This window comes from Oncorhynchus clarkii, unplaced genomic scaffold (genome assembly GCF_045791955.1).
Source record: "Oncorhynchus clarkii lewisi isolate Uvic-CL-2024 unplaced genomic scaffold, UVic_Ocla_1.0 unplaced_contig_9595_pilon_pilon, whole genome shotgun sequence".
Lineage (NCBI taxonomy): Eukaryota > Metazoa > Chordata > Actinopteri > Salmoniformes > Salmonidae > Oncorhynchus > Oncorhynchus clarkii.
This window is the reverse complement of record NW_027257925.1, coordinates 347,367-370,426: the sequence shown is the minus strand read 5'-3', so window position 1 is coordinate 370,426 and position 23,060 is coordinate 347,367. Positions and strand designations below refer to the sequence as shown.

General features: G+C 48.6%; 1 protein-coding gene across 1 annotated transcript; it reads left to right on the top strand.

The window, feature by feature from the left end:
• Positions 1-1,804: 1,804 nt before the first annotated feature.
• Positions 1,805-22,643, top strand: LOC139393665 (DEP domain-containing mTOR-interacting protein-like). Its single transcript, XM_071142006.1, has 4 exons — positions 1,805-1,814; positions 2,115-2,185; positions 6,930-7,034; positions 21,201-22,643. The coding sequence occupies exons 1-4, from the start codon at positions 1,805-1,807 to the stop codon at positions 21,327-21,329; spliced, it is 315 nt and encodes a 104-aa protein (XP_070998107.1). The 3' UTR covers positions 21,330-22,643.
• Positions 22,644-23,060: the final 417 nt, after the last annotated feature.

Here is a 23,060-nt window from a genome sequence, read left to right as displayed (position 1 = left end):
ACAGTAGTTACCTGTGTTCATATCCTCAACAGTACTATACTGAGCATACAGTATCTACCTGTATTCATATCCTCAACAGTACTATACGGAGTATACAGTATCTACCTGTATTCATATCCTCAACAGTACTATACAGTAGTTACCTGTGTTCATATCCTCAACAGTACTATACAGTAGTTACCTGTGTTCATATCCTCAACAGTACTATACAGTATCTACCTGTATTCATATCCTCAACAGTACTATACAGTAGTTACCTGTGTTCATATCCTCAACAGTACTATACAGTAGTTACCTGTGTTCATATCCTCAACAGTACTATACAGTAGTTACCTGTGTTCATATCCTCAACAGTACTATACAGTAGTTACCTGTGTTCATATCCTCAACAGTACTATACAGTAGTTACCTGTGTTCATATCCTCAACAGTACTATACAGTAGTTACCTGTATTCCTATCCTCAACAGTACTATACTTAGTGTATGGAAGTTACCTGTATTCATATCCTCAACAGTACTATACAGTAGTTACCTGTATTCATATCCTCAACAATATTTCCTTCAGTTTAAATATAACGTGTTAGTTTTGTTAGGATGCAGATCCATTGTTCTGTGGATGTTTCTCCTTCTGTCTGAGTTTATGGTTACACCATTATGAGCAGAGACGGACACACACACACACACACACACTAAATGTCTTAAAATCCGCTATAGGAAACAGGGAAATTGTTTCCCTCGAGGCACGGTCATGTGACTGCATGCTTTCCTCTTTTCCTTTAAACAACAGTAGCCATGTTGTCCTCCTCCTGCACACAGGACAACACGATGAGACTATAGTTACTGCTACAGGATGAATGTTGTCCTCCTGCACACAGGACAACATGATGAGACTATAGTTACTGCTGCAGGATGAATGTTGTCCTCCTGCACACAGGACAACACGATGAGACTATAGTTACTGCTGCAGGATGAATGTTGTCCTCCTGCACACAGGACAACATGATGAGACTATAGTTACTGCTGCAGGATGAATGTTGTCCTCCTGCACACAGGACAACACGATGAGACTATAGTTACTGCTGCAGGAGGAATGTTGTCCTCCTCCTGCACACAGGACAACATGATACTATAGTTACTGCTGCAGGATGAATGTTGTCCACCTGCACACAGGACAACACGATGAGACTATCGTTACTGCTGCAGGATGAATGTTGTCCTCCTCCTGCACACAGGACAACACGATGAGACTATAGTTACTGCTGCAGGAGGAGTGTTGTCCTCCTGCACACAGGACAACACGATGAGACTATAGTTACTGCTACAGGAGGAATGTTGTCCTCCTGCACACAGGACAACACGATGAGACTATAGTTACTGCTGCAGGATGAATGTTGTCCTCCTGCACACAGGACAACATGATGAGACTATAGTTACTGCTGCAGGATGAATGTTGTCCTCCTGCACACAGGACAACACGATGAGACTATAGTTACTGCTGCAGGAGGAATGTTGTCCTCCTCCTGCACACAGGACAACATGATACTATAGTTACTGCTGCAGGATGAATGTTGTCCTCCTGCACACAGGACAACACGATGAGACTATCGTTACTGCTGCAGGATGAATGTTGTCCTCCTCCTGCACACAGGACAACACGATGAGACTATAGTTACTGCTGCAGGAGGAGTGTTGTCCTCCTGCACACAGGACAACACGATGAGACTATAGTTACTGCTGCAGGAGGAATGTTGTCCTCCTGCACACAGGACAACATGATGAGACTATAGTTACTGCTGCAGGAGGAATGTTCTGCAGTGTGTGTGTGTGTGTGTGTGTGTGTGTCAGTACTTAGTGTGTGTCAGTACTTAGTGTGTGTCAGTACTTAGTGTGTGTCAGTACTTAGTGTGTGTCAGTACTTAGTGTGTGTCAGTACTTAGTGTGTGTGTCAGTACTTAGTGTGTGTGTCAGTACTTAGTGTGTGTGTCAGTACTTAGTGTGTGTGTCAGTACTTAGTGTGTGTGTCAGTACTTAGTATGTGTGTGTGTGTGTGTGTCAGTGTCAGTACTTACTCTGTGTGTGTCAGTGTCAGTACTTACTGTGTGTTTGCTTTGCAGTGTTGAAGAGACAAGTGAGTCCTGAGGAGCTGCAGACGCCAGGAGGCCCTTACATAAAGAAGACATTCACAGTACGTCACACACACACACACACACGGGGGGGGGGGGGGGGGGTGTAATGACTGTAATGACATGCCCGAGCCATAGACTGTTCTCTCTGCTTCCGCACGGCAAGTGGTACCGGTGCATCAAGTCTGACACCAGCAGGTTCCTGAACCGCTTCTGTCCCCAGGCTAGCAGACTGAAACACAGCTTCTGTCCCCAGGCTAGCAGACTGAAACACAGCTTCTGTCCCCAGGCTAGCAGACTGAAACACAGCTTCTGTCCCCAGGCTAGCAGACTGATACACACAGCTTCTGTCCCCAAGCCAGCAGACTGACACACAGCTTCTTCCCTCTACATATCTACCTCTATCACTCCAGTGTCCCTGTACATTGTTAATATGGTACTGAACTGACCCTGTATATAGTATGTTTACCCCTCTACATATCTACCTCTATCACTCCAGTATCCCTGTACATTGTTAATATGGTACTGAACTGACCCTGTATATAGTATGTTTACCCCTCTACATATCTACCTCCATCACTCCAGTGTCCCTGTACATTGTTAATATGGTACTGAACTGACCCTGTATATAGTATGTTTACCCCTCTACATATCTACCTCTATCACTCCAGTATCCCTGTACATTGTTAATATGGTACTGAACTGACCCTGTATATCACATATGTCAGAGTCAAGGCCCGCGGGCCACATCCGGCCCGCAAGAAGGTTTTTTACGGCCCCTGGGATGATCTTGATTTATTATTAGAACCGGCCCGCAGCAAGCCGGCAGCCCGCAGATCTTTTACACGCACCAATACTACATTTCCCACAATGCAAAGGTGACGCACCGAGCAATAGGCTGCTTCATTTCAATATTTATTGGCACAGCAGTCGTCAGCATCACAGTAAAATTAACTTTCAGATACCCATCAAAAATGGCAAAACGGAAGGTGGATACTGAGAACCGGGGGTTTCAAACAAGGTGGGAGTCGGAGTATATGTTCACGAAGGTAGCTGGAAAACCTGTGTGTCTTCTGTGTGGAGAAAGTGTGGCGGTACTGAAAGAGTATAATCTGAGACGACATTATGAAACGAAACACGCGGACAAAAACAAGAATATGGACATGGAACAAAGGCTACAAAAGGCAGAGGAATTAAAACGAGGCCTCAAATCTCGACAGGCTCTGTTCAAAAAAGCCAAATCACAAGGCCAGGCTCTGTTCAAAAAAGCCAAATCACAAGGCCAGGCTGCTGTCAAGGCCAGTTTTATTTTGGCAGAAGAGATCGCTAAATCAGCCCGGCCATTTACGGAGGGGGATTTCATCAAAAACTGCATGATTAAAGTTTGTGACGAAGTTTGCCCAGAAAAAAGGCAACTCTTTTTAAATGTGAGTCTGAGCAGAAACACCATTGCCGAGAGAGTAGACCAGTTGTCCATCAATCTAAAAGAGCAGCTTGTGAAAAAGGGAAAAGATTTTATTGCATATTCCTTGGCTGTGGATGAGAGCACCGACATTTCTGACATTGCCCAGTTGTCAATTTTCATCCGCGGAGTGGACTCCAACCTAAGCGTGACAGAGGAGTTTTTGGCTTTACGTCCTATGCATGGCACAACTACGGGGCATGATTTGTATGAAGAGGTGTCAAGATGTGTAAATGAGATGGAGCTGCCTTGGGAAAAACTCGTGGGTTTGACAACCGACGGAGCACCTGCGATGTGTGGACACAGGAGCGGACTGGTGGCGAAGATACGGGAAAAGATGCAAGAGGAAAACGCGACAGGTGAGCTGACAGCTTATCATTGTATCATACACCAGGAAGCGTTGTGCGGTAAAGCCTTGAAAATGGAGCATGTAATGAGCATCATCACGCGCACAGTTAACTTTATCAGAGCCAAAGGTTTGAATCACCGCCAGTTCAAGGCATTTCTGACGGAGTTAGAAACGGAGCATGGTGATTTGCCTTATCACACAGAGGTGCGATGGCTAAGCCAGGGAAAGGTGACATTACGAGTCATCTGAATGCAATAAACTTGCAGCTGCAGGGTCGGGATCGTGTCATCTCTGATATGTACAGTACAGTGAAGGCATTTAAAACCAAACTGACTCTGTGGGAGACGCAGATGCGGAAAGAAAATTTGAGCCACTTTCCCAGCTGCCAGACCATGAAAGAGAAGCTCTCTACCAGTGCGTTCCCGAGCACACAGTTGGCTGATAAAATAGGTATGCTTGCCGCTGACTTTCGACGCCGATTTGCTGACTTTGAAGCACAAAAAAGCAGGTTGGAACTGCTCGGTAACCCATTTGCTGTTGACGTGGAAAGCTCACCACCAAACCTCCAAATGGAGTTGATTGACCTCCAATGCAATGATGCACTGAGGGCAAAATATGCGGCAGTGGGTGCTGCGGAGTTCGCCCGTTTCCTCCCCGGCACAATGCCCCAGCACATGTACATTGTTAATATGGTACTGAACTGACCCTGTATATAGTATGTTTACCCCTCTACATATCTACCTCTATCACTCCAGTATCCCTGTACATTGTTAATATGGTACTGAACTGACCCTGTATATAGTATGTTTACCCCTCTACATATCTACCTCCATCACTCCAGTGTCCCTGTACATTGTTAATATGGTACTGAACTGACCCTGTATATAGTATGTTTACCCCTCTACATATCTACCTCTATCACTCCAGTATCCCTGTACATTGTTAATATGGTACTGAACTGACCCTGTATATAGTATGTTTACCCCTCTACATATCTACCTCTATCACTCTAGTATCCCTGTACATTGTTAATATGGTACTGAACTGACCCTGTATATAGTATGTTTACCCCTCTACATATCTACCTCTATCACTCCAGTATCCCTGTACATTGTTAATATGGTACTGAACTGACCCTGTATATAGTATGTTTACCCCTCTACATATCTACCTCTATCACTCCAGTATCCCTGTACATTGTTAATATGGTACTGAACTGACCCTGTATATAGTATGTTTACCCCTCTACATATCTACCTCTATCACTCCAGTATCCCTGTACATTGTTAATATGGTACTGAACTGACCCTGTATATAGTATGTTTACCCCTCTACATATCTACCTCTATCACTCCAGTATCCCTGTACATTGTTAATATGGTACTGAACTGACCCTGTATATAGTCACCTTACCCCTCAACAACATCTAAATGTCATTTTATACTTTAGACTGTATTCATATATAGTATTAATTTTTATGTCCGTGTCTATGAGTTTCTAGTAAAATAGACCATATGGTTCAAGAGAAAATAGGCTAATGAAAAAAGCATCTAATCAACATTGGCATTATTATCAATTAACTTTGCAACTTCCAACGTTTGACTTTCATCACAACTGCCTCCCAGGTTGGCGGCAAAGCATTTATAATAAATAAATATACTGTATATTTCATGCTGAAACCCTTATATTAAACACCCATTGTATTTACTAAGTTGATGGTTATATTTTGGATGTTTTACAGATTTGTCATTCTATATATATATATATATATATATATATATATTATTTTGAAACACTTATCTTATTTGATTGTTTTATGTATTTTTACATGTGATAAGGACACACAGAGGACCAGAAATAACACACAACTGTGATATTTTTTTATATTTTTTATAAATCCTTAAGTTACCAAAATATTGGTAGTTTCCTGGTAAAGTTTCCAGTAATTATACCCTCCCTTTGCCACCCTAACCCACACACACATTCTACTGTCACCCGAAGATGGCATGTCCACATCCCACACACAGTATACACACACTCTGGCCTGCATGGTCTGATCCACAGACGATTCTCCTCCTTACCGGGTCTGATATTCACCAGGGAATCGGGCTGAATGCACTACTGATACCAGTTCATATTAGACTGGGTGGGACACATCATCACTCCTAACAGACTGACCGGATTGGCTCTGGGCTCTGCCTGAGATGACCCTCTTGTGTTCTGAAATGGAATGCTTGTCTGAGTAGGTTCTTAGAAGCTTCATGAGAGAGATCTGATAAGGGCTGTTACAGCACGCGCAAGCACACCACACACACACCCCTACCCCCTAACTCTAAAATAGCCTCTGTCCTCGTGGGGGTGTAGGAAATGTCCCCTACTTTTTGGGAATTCCAGTATCCACAAGGATAGTAATATATATATATATATATATATATATATATATATACACACACACACACACACACACACACACACACACACACACACACACACACACACACACACACACAGTTAAAAACAACACTTCATGTTACTTCTGCATAACAAACATTACAGTTCCTGACAGATACATTTTAGAGAATGATGGAACATCAAAATCATCCTACAACACTGTTGCATCTCATGTCATGCCCCCTGTAGCGCAGTGTCATGCCCCCTGTAGCGCGGTGTCATGCCCCCTGTAGCGCGGTGTCATGCCCCCTGTAGCGCGGTGTCATGCCCCTGTAGCGCGGTGTCATGCCCCCTGTAGCGCGGTGTCATGCCCCCTGTAGCGCGGTGTCATGCCCCTGTAGCGCGGTGTCATGCCCCCTGTAGCGCGGTGTCATGCCCCCTGTAGCGCGGTGTCATGCCCCCTGTAGCGCGGTGTCATGCCCCCTGTAGCGCGGTGTCATGCCCCCTGTAGCACGGTGACAACCTTTTTAATCACACCAACCCTGTTGTTTCTAGCTCTCTGCTTTAATGCTCTTTTTTAAATACATTTTGACTGCCTCCTCAGATCGTGGGGGATGCGGTGGGCTGGGGCTTCGTGGTGCGAGGCAGTAAGCCCTGCCACATCCAGGCTGTCGACCCCAGTGGTCCCGCAGCAGCAGCTGGGATGAAGGTATGTAACACACATACCATCACACAGACACACACACACACACTCCACTGCCAGCTGGGAGTAGAGAGCACTGACCTAAACAATGGGGAGGGGGGGAGGAAGGAAGGGAGAGCGGCCAAGGGAATTAGTGAGGGAGGAGAGAGGGGGCAGGAGAGGAGAGATGTGAAAGAGAGGGGCATGGAGAGGAGAGAGACCAGGGCAAGAAGGAGTGAGGGAGGGCGAGAGGGAGAAAGGGGGAGGAGAGCAGAAGGAAGGGGGAGGAGAGAAGTGAACTAAGACGAAGGAGCCGTAGCTAAATTAACTTTAGTTAAAAAATGAATCTGTTATAGATATAGTGTCACTTCTGTCACATTTTATCACCATAAAAACATGTGCTATGTTTCTACATCTTCCCCTTCCCCTCCCTTTCTCCTCTCCTCTCTCCCTCTCCCCCTTCCTTTCTCCTCTCCTCTCTCCCTCTCCCCCTTCCTTTCTCCTCTCCTCTCTCCCTCTCCCCCTTCCTTTCTCATCTCCTCTCTCCCTCTCCCCCTTCCTTTCTCATCTCCCCTCTCCCCCTTCCTTTCTCATCTCCTCTCTCCCTCTCCCCCTTCCTTTCTCATCTCCTCTCTCCCTCTCCCCCTTCCTTTCTCCTCTCCTCTCTCCCTCTCCCCCTTCCTTTCTCCTCTCCTCTCTCCCCCTTCCTTTCTCCTCTCCTCTCTCCCTATTCCCTCCCTTTCTCATCTCCTCTCTCCCTATTCCCCTCCCTTTCTCCTCTCCTCTCTCACTATTCCCTCCCTTTCTCATCTCCTCTCTCCCTCTCCCCCTTCCTTTCTCCTCTCCTCTCTCCCTCTCCCCCTTCCTTTCTCCTCTCCTCTCTCCCTATTCCCTCCCTTTCTCATCTCCCCTCTCCCTATTCCCTCCCTTTCTCATCTCCCCTCTCCCTATTCCCCTCCCTTTCTCCTCTCCTCTCTCCCTATTCCCCTCCCTTTCTCATCTCCCCTCTCCCTATTCCCCTCCCTTTCTCATCTCCCCTCTCCCTATTCCCCTCCCTTTCTCATCTCCTCTCTCCCTATTCCCCTCCCTTTCTCATCTCCTCTCTCCCTATTCCCCTCCCTTTCTCATCTCCTCTCTCCCTATTCCCCTCCCTTTCTCATCTCCTCTCTCCCTATTCCCCTCCCTTTCTCATCTCCTCTCTCCCTATTCCCCTCCCTTTCTCATCTCCTCTCTCCCTATTCCCCTCCCTTTCTCATCTCCTCTCTCCCTATTCCCCTCCCTTTCTCATCTCCTCTCTCCCTATTCCCCTCCCTTTCTCATCTCCTCTCTCCCTATTCCCCTCCCTTTCTCATCTCCTCTCTCCCTATTCCCCTCCCTTTCTCATCTCCCCTCTCCCTATTCCCCTCCCTTTCTCATCTCCCCTCTCCCTATTCCCCTCCCTTTCTCATCTCCTCTCTCCCTCTCCCCCTTCCTTTCTCCTCTCCTCTCTCCCTCTCCCCCTTCCTTTCTCCTCTCCTCTCTCCCTCTCCCCCTTCCTTTCTCCTCTCCTCTCTCCCTCTCCCCCTTCCTTTCTCCTCTCCTCTCTCCCTCTCCCCCTTCCTTTCTCATCTCCTCTCTCCCTCTCCCCCTTCCTTTCTCATCTCCTCTCTCCCTCTCCCCTTCCTTTCTCCTCTCCTCTCTCCCTCTCCCCCTTCCTTTCTCCTCTCCTCTCTCCCCCTTCCTTTCTCCTCTCCTCTCTCCCTATTCCCTCCCTTTCTCATCTCCTCTCTCCCTATTCCCCTCCCTTTCTCCTCTCCTCTCTCACTATTCCCTCCCTTTCTCATCTCCTCTCTCCCTCTCCCCCTTCCTTTCTCCTCTCCTCTCTCCCTCTCCCCCTTCCTTTCTCCTCTCCTCTCTCCCTATTCCCTCCCTTTCTCATCTCCCCTCTCCCTATTCCCTCCCTTTCTCATCTCCCCTCTCCCTATTCCCCTCCCTTTCTCCTCTCCTCTCTCCCTATTCCCCTCCCTTTCTCATCTCCCCTCTCCCTATTCCCCTCCCTTTCTCATCTCCCCTCTCCCTATTCCCCTCCCTTTCTCATCTCCTCTCTCCCTATTCCCCTCCCTTTCTCATCTCCCCTCTCCCTATTCCCCTCCCTTTCTCCTCTCCTCTCTCCCTATTCCCCTCCCTTTCTCATCTCCCCTCTCCCTATTCCCCTCCCTTTCTCATCTCCCCTCTCCCTATTCCCCTCCCTTTCTCATCTCCCCTCTCCCTATTCCCCTCCCTTTCTCCTCTCCTCTCTCCCTCTCCCCCTTCCTTTCTCCTCTCCTCTCTCCCTCTCCCCCTTCCTTTCTCCTCTCCTCTCTCCCTCTACCCCTTCCTTTCTCATCTCCTCTCTCCCTCTCCCCCTTCCTTTCTCATCTCCTCTCTCCCTCTCCCCCTTCCTTTCTCATCTCCTCTCTCCCTCTCCCCCTTCCTTTCTCATCTCCTCTCTCCCTCTCCCCCTTCCTTTCTCATCTCCTCTCTCCCTCTCCCCCTTCCTTTCTCCTCTCCTCTCTCCCTCTCCCCCTTCCTTTCTCCTCTCCTCTCTCCCTCTCCCCCTTCCTTTCTCCTCTCCTCTCTCCCCCTTCCTTTCTCCTCTCCTCTCTCCCCCTTCCTTTCTCCTCTCCTCTCTCCCTATTCCCCTCCCTTTCTCCTCTCCTCTCTCACTATTCCCTCCCTTTCTCATCTCCTCTCTCCCTCTCCCCCTTCCTTTCTCCTCTCCTCTCTCCCTCTCCCCCTTCCTTTCTCCTCTCCTCTCTCCCTATTCCCTCCCTTTCTCATCTCCCCTCTCCCTATTCCCTCCCTTTCTCATCTCCCCTCTCCCTATTCCCCTCCCTTTCTCCTCTCCTCTCTCCCTATTCCCCTCCCTTTCTCATCTCCTCTCTCCCTATTCCCCTCCCTTTCTCATCTCCTCTCTCCCTATTCCCCTCCCTTTCTCATCTCCTCTCTCCCTATTCCCCTCCCTTTCTCATCTCCTCTCTCCCTATTCCCCTCCCTTTCTCATCTCCTCTCTCCCTATTCCCCTCCCTTTCTCATCTCCTCTCTCCCTATTCCCCTCCCTTTCTCATCTCCTCTCTCCCTATTCCCCTCCCTTTCTCATCTCCCCTCTCCCTATTCCCCTCCCTTTCTCATCTCCCCTCTCCCTATTCCCCTCCCTTTCTCCTCTCCTCTCTCCCTCTCCCCCTTCCTTTCTCCTCTCCTCTCTCCCTCTCCCCCTTCCTTTCTCCTCTCCTCTCTCCCTCTCCCCCTTCCTTTCTCCTCTCCTCTCTCCCTCTCCCCCTTCCTTTCTCCTCTCCTCTCTCCCTCTCCCCCTTCCTTTCTCATCTCCTCTCTCCCTCTCCCCCTTCCTTTCTCATCTCCTCTCTCCCTCTCCCCCTTCCTTTCTCATCTCCTCTCTCCCTCTCCCCTTCCTTTCTCCTCTCCTCTCTCCCTCTCCCCCTTCCTTTCTCCTCTCCTCTCTCCCCCTTCCTTTCTCCTCTCCTCTCTCCCTATTCCCTCCCTTTCTCATCTCCTCTCTCCCTATTCCCCTCCCTTTCTCCTCTCCTCTCTCACTATTCCCTCCCTTTCTCATCTCCTCTCTCCCTCTCCCCCTTCCTTTCTCCTCTCCTCTCTCCCTCTCCCCCTTCCTTTCTCCTCTCCTCTCTCCCTATTCCCTCCCTTTCTCATCTCCCCTCTCCCTATTCCCTCCCTTTCTCATCTCCCCTCTCCCTATTCCCCTCCCTTTCTCCTCTCCTCTCTCCCTATTCCCCTCCCTTTCTCATCTCCCCTCTCCCTATTCCCCTCCCTTTCTCATCTCCTCTCTCCCTATTCCCCTCCCTTTCTCATCTCCCCTCTCCCTATTCCCCTCCCTTTCTCCTCTCCCCTCTCCCTATTCCCCTCCCTTTCTCATCTCCCCTCTCCCTATTCCCCTCCCTTTCTCATCTCCCCTCTCCCTATTCCCCTCCCTTTCTCATCTCCCCTCTCCCTATTCCCCTCCCTTTCTCCTCTCCTCTCTCCCTCTCCCCCTTCCTTTCTCCTCTCCTCTCTCCCTCTCCCCCTTCCTTTCTCCTCTCCTCTCTCCCTCTCCCCCTTCCTTTCTCATCTCCTCTCTCCCTCTCCCCCTTCCTTTCTCATCTCCTCTCTCCCTCTCCCCCTTCCTTTCTCATCTCCTCTCTCCCTCTCCCTCTTCCTTTCTCATCTCCTCTCTCCCTCTCCCCCTTCCTTTCTCCTCTCTCCCTCTCCCCCTTCCTTTCTCCTCTCCTCTCTCCCCCTTCCTTTCTCCTCTCCTCTCTCCCCCTTCCCTTTCTCCTCTCCTCTCTCCCTATTCCCCTCCCTTTCTCCTCTCCTCTCTCACTATTCCCTCCCTTTCTCATCTCCTCTCTCCCTCTCCCCCTTCCTTTCTCCTCTCCTCTCTCCCTCTCCCCCTTCCTTTCTCCTCTCCTCTCTCCCTATTCCCTCCCTTTCTCATCTCCCCTCTCCCTATTCCCTCCCTTTCTCATCTCCCCTCTCCCTATTCCCCTCCCTTTCTCCTCTCCTCTCTCCCTATTCCCCTCCCTTTCTCATCTCCCCTCTCCCTATTCCCCTCCCTTTCTCATCTCCCCTCTCCCTATTCCCCTCCCTTTCTCATCTCCCCTCTCCCTATTCCCCTCCCTTTCTCATCTCCTCTCTCCCTATTCCCCTCCCTTTCTCATCTCCTCTCTCCCTATTCCCCTCCCTTTCTCATCTCCTCTCTCCCTATTCCCCTCCCTTTCTCATCTCCTCTCTCCCTATTCCCCTCCCTTTCTCATCTCCTCTCTCCCTATTCCCCTCCCTTTCTCATCTCCTCTCTCCCTATTCCCCTCCCTTTCTCATCTCCTCTCTCCCTATTCCCCTCCCTTTCTCATCTCCTCTCTCCCTATTCCCCTCCCTTTCTCATCTCCTCTCTCCCTATTCCCCTCCCTTTCTCATCTCCTCTCTCCCTATTCCCCTCCCTTTCTCATCTCCTCTCTCCCTATTCCCCTCCCTTTCTCATCTCCTCTCTCCCTATTCCCCTCCCTTTCTCATCTCCTCTCTCCCTATTCCCCTCCCTTTCTCATCTCCTCTCTCCCTATTCCCCTCTCTTCCCCTCCCCTTCTCCTCTAAGTCAAGAGCAGAGCTGGCTCCATCCCATAGAAATCAAGCTGATGCAGTAATAACGGATCTGTGCAGCCAGGGGTTTGTGTCCCAAATGGCGCCCTATGTAGTGCACTACTTTAGACCATAGACCTATGGGCCCTGTTCAAACGTAGTGCACTACATAGGGAATGTGGTGATATTCTGGACACAGGCAGTCAGTTACACTAAATGCTGTTCTCTCTGCATGGTTATTGATGCTTCTTATATAAGCCATGTTGGTCAGACAGTCTGAAGCCTTGTGTTTACTGCCTGCCTTTCCTCTGTGGTAAAACAGGCTCTGAAGCCTTGTGTTTACTGCCTGCCTTTCCTCTGTGGTAAAACAGGCTCTGACTGAAGCCTTGTGTTTACTGCCTGCCTTTCCTCTGTGGTAAAACAGGCTCTGAAGACTTGTGTTTACTGCCTGCCTTTACTCTGTGGTAAAACAGGCTCTGACTGAAGACTTGTGTTTACTGCCTGCCTTTCCTCTGTGGTAAAACAGGCTCTGTCTGAAGCCTTGTGTTTACTGCCTGCCTTTCCTCTGTGGTAAAACAGGCTCTGACTGAAGACTTGTGTTTACTGCCTGCCTTTCCTCTGTGGTAAAACAGGCTCTGTCTGAAGCCTTGTGTTTACTGCCTGCCTTTACTCTGTGGTAAAACAGGCTCTGACTGAAGCCTTGTGTTTACTGCCTGCCTTTCCTCTGTGGTAAAACAGGCTCTGACTGAAGCCTTGTGTTTACTGCCTGCCTTTCCTCTGTGGTAAAACAGGCTCTGACTGAAGCCTTGTGTTTACTGCCTGCCTTTCCTCTGTGGTAAAACAGGCTCTGACTGAAGCCTTGTGTTTACTGCCTGCCTTTCCTCTGTGGTAAAACAGGCTCTGACTGAAGCCTTGTGTTTACTGCCTGCCTTTCCTCTGTGGTAAAACAGGCTCTGACTGAAGCCTTGTGTTTACTGCCTGCCTTTCCTCTGTGGTAAAACAGGCTCTGACTGAAGCCTTGTGTTTACTGCCTGCCTTTCCTCTGTGGTAAAACAGGCTCTGTCTGAAGACTTGTGTTTACTGCCTGCCTTTCCTCTGTGGTAAAACAGGCTCTGACTGAAGCCTTGTGTTTACTGCCTGCCTTTCCTCTGTGGTAAAACAGGCTCTGACTGAAGCCTTGTGTTTACTGCCTGCCTTTCCTCTGTGGTAAAACAGGCTCTGAAGACGTGTGTTTACTGCCTGCCTTTCCTCTGTGGTAAAACAGGCTCTGACTGAAGCCTTGTGTTTACTGCCTGCCTTTCCTCTGTGGTAAAACAGGCTCTGACTGAAGCCTTGTGTTTACTGCCTGCCTTTCCTCTGTGGTAAAACAGGCTCTGACTGAAGCCTTGTGTTTACTGCCTGCCTTTCCTCTGTGGTAAAACAGGCTCTGTCTGAAGACTTGTGTTTACTGCCTGCCTTTCCTCTGTGGTAAAACAGGCTCTGACTGAAGCCTTGTGTTTACTGCCTGCCTTTCCTCTGTGGTAAAACAGGCTCTGACTGAAGCCTTGTGTTTACTGCCTGCCTTTCCTCTGTGGTAAAACAGGCTCTGAAGACTTGTGTTTACTGCCTGCCTTTCCTCTGTGGTAAAACAGGCTCTGACTGAAGCCTTGTGTTTACTGCCTGCCTTTCCTCTGTGGTAAAACAGGCTCTGACTGAAGCCTTGTGTTTACTGCCTGCCTTTCCTCTGTGGTAAAACAGGCTCTGTCTGAAGACTTGTGTTTACTGCCTGCCTTTACTCTGTGGTAAAACAGGCTCTGTCTGAAGACTTGTGTTTACTGCCTGCCTTTCCTCTGTGGTAAAACAGGCTCTGACTGAAGCCTTGTGTTTACTGCCTGCCTTTACTCTGTGGTAAAACAGGCTCTGACTGAAGCCTTGTGTTTACTGCCTGCCTTTACTCTGTGGTAAAACAGGCTCTGAAGCCTTGTGTTTACTGCCTGCCTTTCCTCTGTGGTAAAACAGGCTCTGACTGAAGCCTTGTGTTTACTGCCTGCCTTTCCTCTGTGGTAAAACAGGCTCTGACTGAAGCCTTGTGTTTACTGCCTGCCTTTCCTCTGTGGTAAAACAGGCTCTGACTGAAGCCTTGTGTTTACTGCCTGCCTTTCCTCTGTGGTAAAACAGGCTCTGACTGAAGCCTTGTGTTTACTGCCTGCCTTTCCTCTGTGGTAAAACAGGCTCTGACTGAAGCCTTGTGTTTACTGCCTGCCTTTCCTCTGTGGTAAAACAGGCTCTGACTGAAGCCTTGTGTTTACTGCCTGCCTTTCCTCTGTGGTAAAACAGGCTCTGTCTGAAGACTTGTGTTTACTGCCTGCCTTTCCTCTGTGGTAAAACAGGCTCTGACTGAAGCCTTGTGTTTACTGCCTGCCTTTCCTCTGTGGTAAAACAGGCTCTGACTGAAGCCTTGTGTTTACTGCCTGCCTTTCCTCTGTGGTAAAACAGGCTCTGAAGACTTGTGTTTACTGCCTGCCTTTCCTCTGTGGTAAAACAGGCTCTGACTGAAGCCTTGTGTTTACTGCCTGCCTTTCCTCTGTGGTAAAACAGGCTCTGACTGAAGCCTTGTGTTTACTGCCTGCCTTTCCTCTGTGGTAAAACAGGCTCTGTCTGAAGACTTGTGTTTACTGCCTGCCTTTACTCTGTGGTAAAACAGGCTCTGTCTGAAGACTTGTGTTTACTGCCTGCCTTTCCTCTGTGGTAAAACAGGCTCTGACTGAAGCCTTGTGTTTACTGCCTGCCTTTACTCTGTGGTAAAACAGGCTCTGACTGAAGCCTTGTGTTTACTGCCTGCCTTTACTCTGTGGTAAAACAGGCTCTGACTGAAGCCTTGTGTTTACTGCCTGCCTTTCCTCTGTGGTAAAACAGGCTCTGACTGAAGCCTTGTGTTTACTGCCTGCCTTTCCTCTGTGGTAAAACAGGCTCTGACTGAAGCCTTGTGTTTACTGCCTGCCTTTCCTCTGTGGTAAAACAGGCTCTGAAGCCTTGTGTTTACTGCCTGCCTTTCCTCTGTGGTAAAACAGGCTCTGACTGAAGCCTTGTGTTTACTGCCTGCCTTTCCTCTGTGGTAAAACAGGCTCTGACTGAAGCCTTGTGTTTACTGCCTGCCTTTCCTCTGTGGTAAAACAGGCTCTGACTGAAGCCTTGTGTTTACTGCCTGCCTTTCCTCTGTGGTAAAACAGGCTCTGACTGAAGCCTTGTGTTTACTGCCTGCCTTTCCTCTGTGGTAAAACAGGCTCTGACTGAAGCCTTGTGTTTACTGCCTGCCTTTACTCTGTGGTAAAACAGGCTCTGACTGAAGCCTTGTGTTTACTGCCTGCCTTTCCTCTGTGGTAAAACAGGCTCTGACTGAAGCCTTGTGTTTACTGCCTGCCTTTCCTCTGTGGTAAAACAGGCTCTGACTGAAGCCTTGTGTTTACTGCCTGCCTTTCCTCTGTGGTAAAACAGGCTCTGTCTGAAGACTTGTGTTTACTGCCTGCCTTTCCTCTGTGGTAAAACAGGCTCTGACTGAAGCCTTGTGTTTACTGCCTGCCTTTCCTCTGTGGTAAAACAGGCTCTGACTGAAGCCTTGTGTTTACTGCCTGCCTTTCCTCTGTGGTAAAACAGGCTCTGAAGACTTGTGTTTACTGCCTGCCTTTCCTCTGTGGTAAAACAGGCTCTGACTGAAGCCTTGTGTTTACTGCCTGCCTTTCCTCTGTGGTAAAACAGGCTCTGACTGAAGCCTTGTGTTTACTGCCTGCCTTTCCTCTGTGGTAAAACAGGCTCTGAAGACTTGTGTTTACTGCCTGCCTTTCCTCTGTGGTAAAACAGGCTCTGACTGAAGCCTTGTGTTTACTGCCTGCCTTTCCTCTGTGGTAAAACAGGCTCTGACTGAAGCCTTGTGTTTACTGCCTGCCTTTCCTCTGTGGTAAAACAGGCTCTGTCTGAAGACTTGTGTTTACTGCCTGCCTTTACTCTGTGGTAAAACAGGCTCTGTCTGAAGACTTGTGTTTACTGCCTGCCTTTCCTCTGTGGTAAAACAGGCTCTGACTGAAGCCTTGTGTTTACTGCCTGCCTTTACTCTGTGGTAAAACAGGCTCTGACTGAAGCCTTGTGTTTACTGCCTGCCTTTACTCTGTGGTAAAACAGGCTCTGACTGAAGCCTTGTGTTTACTGCCTGCCTTTCCTCTGTGGTAAAACAGGCTCTGACTGAAGCCTTGTGTTTACTGCCTGCCTTTCCTCTGTGGTAAAACAGGCTCTGACTGAAGCCTTGTGTTTACTGCCTGCCTTTCCTCTGTGGTAAAACAGGCTCTGAAGCCTTGTGTTTACTGCCTGCCTTTCCTCTGTGGTAAAACAGGCTCTGACTGAAGCCTTGTGTTTACTGCCTGCCTTTCCTCTGTGGTAAAACAGGCTCTGACTGAAGCCTTGTGTTTACTGCCTGCCTTTCCTCTGTGGTAAAACAGGCTCTGACTGAAGCCTTGTGTTTACTGCCTGCCTTTCCTCTGTGGTAAAACAGGCTCTGACTGAAGCCTTGTGTTTACTGCCTGCCTTTCCTCTGTGGTAAAACAGGCTCTGACTGAAGCCTTGTGTTTACTGCCTGCCTTTCCTCTGTGGTAAAACAGGCTCTGACTGAAGCCTTGTGTTTACTGCCTGCCTTTCCTCTGTGGTAAAACAGGCTCTGACTGAAGCCTTGTGTTTACTGCCTGCCTTTCCTCTGTGGTAAAACAGGCTCTGACTGAAGCCTTGTGTTTACTGCCTGCCTTTCCTCTGTGGTAAAACAGGCTCTGTCTGAAGACTTGTGTTTACTGCCTGCCTTTCCTCTGTGGTAAAACAGGCTCTGACTGAAGCCTTGTGTTTACTGCCTGCCTTTCCTCTGTGGTAAAACAGGCTCTGTCTGAAGACTTGTGTTTACTGCCTGCCTTTCCTCTGTGGTAAAACAGGCTCTGACTGAAGCCTTGTGTTTACTGCCTGCCTTTCCTCTGTGGTAAAACAGGCTCTGTCTGAAGCCTTGTGTTTACTGCCTGCCTTTCCTCTGTGGTAAAACAGGCTCTGTCTGAAGCCTTGTGTTTACTGCCTGCCTTTCCTCTGTGGTAAAACAGGCTCTGTCTGAAGCCTTGTGTTTACTGCCTGCCTTTCCTCTGTGGTAAAACAGGCTCTGTCTGAAGCCTTGTGTTTACTGCCTGCCTTTCCTCTGTGGTAAAACAGGCTCTGACTGAAGCCTTGTGTTTACTGCCTGCCTTTACTCTGTGGTAAAACAGGCTCTGACTGAAGCCTTGTGTTTACTGCCTGCCTTTCCTCTGTGGTAAAACAGGCTCTGACTGAAGCCTTGTGTTTACTGCCTGCCTTTCCTCTGTGGTAAAACAGGCTCTGACTGAAGCCTTGTGTTTACTGCCTGCCTTTACTCTGTGGTAAAACAGGCTCTGACTGAAGCCTTGTGTTTACTGCCTGCCTTTCCTCTGTGGTAAAACAGGCTCTGACTGAAGCCTTGTGTTTACTGCCTGCCTTTACTCTGTGGTAAAACAGGCTCTGACTGAAGCCTTGTGTTTACTGCCTGCCTTTCCTCTGTGGTAAAACAGGCTCTGAAGCCTTGTGTTTACTGCCTGCCTTTCCTCTGTGGTAAAACAGGCTCTGACTGAAGCCTTGTGTTTACTGCCTGCCTTTACTCTGTGGTAAAACAGGCTCTGACTGAAGCCTTGTGTTTACTGCCTGCCTTTACTCTGTGGTAAAACAGGCTCTGACTGAAGCCTTGTGTTTACTGCCTGCCTTTACTCTGTGGTAAAACAGGCTCTGACTGATGCCTTGTGTTTACTGCCTGCCTTTACTCTGTGGTAAAACAGGCTCTGACTGAAGCCTTGTGTTTACTGCCTGCCTTTACTCTGTGGTAAAACAGGCTCTGACTGAAGCCTTGTGTTTACTGCCTGCCTTTACTCTGTGGTAAAACAGGCTCTGACTGAAGCCTTGTGTTTACTGCCTGCCTTTACTCTGTGGTAAAACAGGCTCTGACTGAAGCCTTGTGTTTACTGCCTGCCTTTCCTCTGTTGTAAAACAGGCCCTGACTCTCACATTGATCACATATGCTGCTGCCTCTTAACAGAGGCACTAAAAGCGAGTCACAGCTCTTGAAGTGGCCCATAAACTCTCATTCTATGGGGACCTTTGGAAGGAGATAATGACAGAGAGAGTTGACTCACTGCTTCCAAATGTTACGTCTAACGTTGCTAGAGCGGCAGTTTTATAATGTTGGTCGAACGTTGCCAGAGTTGAGGTCATTTTATAATATGAATGAGGCAGAACATCTCCGTCATGGCAACCACAGCCATGTAATACATATAATCACAACACAACAGGAGACAGTAGAGGTCTGAGGAGACTCAGACAACACAACAGGAGACCGTAGAGGTCTGAGGAGACTCAGACAACACAACAGGAGACAGTAGAGGTCTGAGGAGACTCAGACAACACAACAGGAGACGGTAGAGGTCTGAGGAGACTCAGACAACACAACAGGAGACCGTAGAGGTCTGAGGAGACTCAGACAACACAACAGGAGACGGTAGAGGTCTGAGGAGACTCAGACAACACAACAGGAGACGGTAGAGGTCTGAGGAGACTCAGACAACACAACAGGAGACGGTAGAGGTCTGAGGAGACTCAGACAACACAACAGGAGACCGTAGAGGTCTGAGGTGACTCAGACAACACAACAGGAGACCGTAGAGGTCTGAGGAGACTCAGACAACACAACAGGAGACGGTAGAGGTCTGAGGTGACTCAGACAACACAACAGGAGACGGTAGAGGTCTGAGGAGACTCAGACAACACAACAGGAGACGGTAGAGGTCTGAGGAGACTCAGACAACACAACAGGAGACCGTAGAGGTCTGCTGAGACTCAGACCACAACAGGAGACAGTAGAGGTCTGCTGAGACTCAGACCACAACACAACTATCCTTCTCCAAACATCTGGAGTGATTGGTAAAGAAAAATATAACCGCAGTTGTTAGACAGAACAATGACTTATACCCTGTCGCCGTGGTAACACAGAACAATGACTTATACCCTGTAGCAGTGGTAACACAGAACAATGACTTATACCCTGTCGCCGTGGTAACACAGAACAATGACTTATACCCTGTAGCAGTGGTAACACAGAACAATGACTTATACCCTGTCGCCGTGGTAACACAGAACAATGACTTATACCCTGTAGCAGTGGTAACACAGAACAATGACTTATACCCTGTCGCCGTGGTAACACAGAACAATGACTTATACCCTGTAGCAGTGGTAACACAGAACAATGACTTATACCCTGTCGCCGTGGTAACACAGAACAATGACTTATACCCTGTAGCAGTGGTAACACAGAACAATGACTTATACCCTGTCGCCGTGGTAACACAGAACAACGACTTATACCCCGCAGTTTAACATGGCTCCTTCTCTACAAATTCTCTGCAGCCTAAGATAACCAGTATCTCATTCATTTCAGCCACGGCATGGCCATGAAACGGTTAACAAACGCTTTTTCTGAGAAATCCTCAAGTGCTCTTTTCTAGGAGTATTAACTCCTGAGTGACTGGGGCCTTCTGGGTAACGGTTGACCCGTTGCCAAGAAAAATAAGGGATTGTGTTTTTGATGTAATTTGCAGCGAGGAGATGCTCTAGAATTCCTTCACTGCATGAAATTAGGGTGAAGTTGAGACAATGGCTTGCCATGTTGCAAAACAGTCCTAAAACATGTTTGTTTTTGCCAACACTGTTGCAATAGTGAGTCAGCAATCAAATCAAATGTTTTTCCCATCGAGAGCTAACTCTCCTGTCCTGTTCTGTGTTTCTCCCATCGAGAGCTAACTCTCCTCTCCCTTTCTCTGTTTCTCCCATCGAGAGCTAACTCTCCTCTCCCTTTCTCTGTTTCTCCCATCGAGAGCTAACTCTCCTCTCCCTTTCTCTTGTTTCTCCCATCGAGAGCTAACTCTCCTCTCCCTTTCTGTTGTTTCTCCCATCGAGAGCTAACTCTCCTCTCCCTTTCTCTTGTTTCTCCCATCGAGAGCTAACTCTCTTCTCCCTTTCTCTTGTTTCTCCCATCGAGCGCTAACTCTCCTCTCCCTTTCTGTTGTTTCTCCCATCGAGAGCTAACTCTCCTCTCCCTTTCTGTTGTTTCTCCCATCGAGAGCTAACTCTCCTCTCCCTTTCTGTTGTTTCTCCCATCGAGAGCTAACTCTCCTCTCCCTTTCTGTTGTTTCTCCCATCGAGAGCTAACTCTCCTCTCCCTTTCTGTTGTTTCTCCCATCGAGAGCTAACTCTCCTCTCCCTTTCTCTGGTTTATCCCATCGAGAGCTAACTCTCCTCTCCCTTTCTCTTGTTTCTCCCATCGAGAGCTAACTCTCCTCTCCCTTTCTGTTGTTTCTCCCATCGAGAGCTAACTCTCCTCTCCCTTTCTGTTGTTTCTCCCATCGAGAGCTAACTCTCTTCTCCCTTTCTCTTGTTTCTCCCATCGAGAGCTAACTCTCTTCTCCCTTTCTCTTGTTTCTCCCATCGAGAGCTAACTCTCCTCTCCCTTTCTGTTGTTTCTCCCATCGAGAGCTAACTCTCCTCTCCCTTTCTGTTGTTTCTCCCATCGAGAGCTAACTCTCCTCTCCCTTTCTGTTGTTTCTCCCATCGAGAGCTAACTCTCCTCTCCCTTTCTGTTGTTTCTCCCATCGAGAGCTAACTCTCCTCTCCCTTTCTGTTGTTTCTCCCATCGAGAGCTAACTCTCCTCTCCCTTTCTGTTGTTTCTCCCATCGAGAGCTAACTCTCCTCTCCCTTTCTGTTGTTTCTCCCATCGAGAGCTAACTCTCCTCTCCCTTTCTGTTGTTTCTCCCATCGAGAGCTAACTCTCCTCTCCCTTTCTCTGGTTTATCCCATCGAGAGCTAACTCTCCTCTCCCTTTCTCTGTTTCTCCCATCGAGAGCTAACTCTCTTCTCCCTTTCTCTGGTTTCTCCCATCGAGAGCTAACTCTCCTCTCCCTTTCTGTTGTTTCTCCCATAGAGAAATGCATGTGTAGACATGGCTAACTCCTCTGTTCTTCTCCCTCCTCTAGGTGTGTCAGTTTGTGGTCTCGGTCAACGGGCTAAACGTGCTGTCTCTGGACTACAGGACAGTCAGTAACCTCATCCTGACCGGGCCCAGGACCGTTGTCATGGAAGTCATGGAGGAAGCAGATTACTGAAGAGGCAGGCTATCACGTGGCAGGGGGCGTGGCTGAGCAGAGTAGACCCAAGGCAGACTCTAAAGACACCATAGAGATAGAAGTGCCTTTATGGAACTCTATGGGAAACTCTCTCTAGGCTTCTAACTCTATGGGAAACTCTCTCTAGGCTTCTAACTCTCTGGCAAACTCTCTCTGGGCTTCTAACTCTATGGGAAACTCTCTCTGGGCTTCTAACTCTATGGGAAACTCTCTCTGGGCTTCTAACTCCATGTGAAACTCTCTCTGGGCTTCTAACTCTATGGGAAACTCTCTCTGGGCTTCTAACTCTATGGGAAACTCTCTCTAGGCTTCTAACTCTATGGGAAACTCTCTCTGGGCTTCTAACTCTATGGGAAACTCTCTCTAGGCTTCTAACTCTCTGGGAAACTCTCTCTAGGATTCTAACTCTCTGGGAAACTCTCTATGGGCTTCTAACTCTATGGGAAACTCTCTCCGGGCTTCTAACTCTATTGGGAAACTCTCTCTGGGCTTCTAACTCTATTGGGAAACTCTCTCTGGGCTTCTAACTCTATGGGAAACTCTCTCTAGGCTTCTAACTCTAGGAAAGACTCAGTCAAGCTCTGCCAGCCACCACCCACGTCTCCTTCCTATTGGACACTGCTTCCCTCTGATGGCCTCCAATTGAACTGCTTGGAGAAGAGAGAGTGACATTAGTTACTCTGTTAGATACACACATCTTGTCACTTGTCTCCTGTCTCATCTGTCTAGTTGATGTTGAGACATCAGATGGACCTTGATAACATAACAGCCCCCTGCTCCATGATTAGGGGACTGTGCCCTGCTGTCCCCTTCTGGTTTCTCACTGTCTCCTGTGGTCTGTGTTTTCTTTATGTATTGATGGTACTACCTACCCATGTGTGAAGCTGTCTGAGGAGAGACAGTTCTGGACCTGTCTAGATCTGTCTGTCTTTCTCTATCCCAGGACGAGATGAAGTTGAAGACAGGCCTGAAGGAGACGGGCAGCATATAATTTGGGACAGGCCTGAAGGAGAATGGCAGCATATCATATCGGGACAGGCCTGAAGGAGACAGGCAGCATATCATTTCGGGACAGGCCTGAAGGAGACAGGCAGCATATCATTTCGGGACAGGCCTGAAGGAGACAGGCAGCATATCATTTCGGGACAGGCCTGAAGGAGACAGGCAGCATATCATTTCGGGACAGGCCTGAAGGAGACAGGCAGCATATCATTTCGGGACAGGCCTGAAGGAGACTGGCAGCATATCATATCGGGACAGGCCTGAAGGAGACAGGCAGCATATCATTTCGGGACAGGCAGCATATCATTAGGGACAGGCCTGAAGGAGGCAGGCAGCATATCATTCGGGACAGGCCTGAAGGAGACAGGCAGCATATCATTCGGGACAGGCCTGAAGGGGAGAGAGACAGCATATCATTAGGGACAGGCCTGAAGGGGAGAGAGACAGCATATCATTCGGGACAGGCCTGAAGGAGACGGGCGGCATATCATTTAGGACAGGAGTGTGAACCATTAACAAGTGACTGTTCAATCCTCTGGGCCACATGATGCAAACCACGTCCAACTAATCCAGAGCTGTTTGGGCGTGTGACACAGATACCAGCCTGGTTCCACTGTGCCGTTGGCTAGAGATCACTCACTATACATTGTGGTAGTTGTGTGAAGTTGGCCTTAGTTTAACCAAGCAAACAGGGTTGTAGTAATGTTC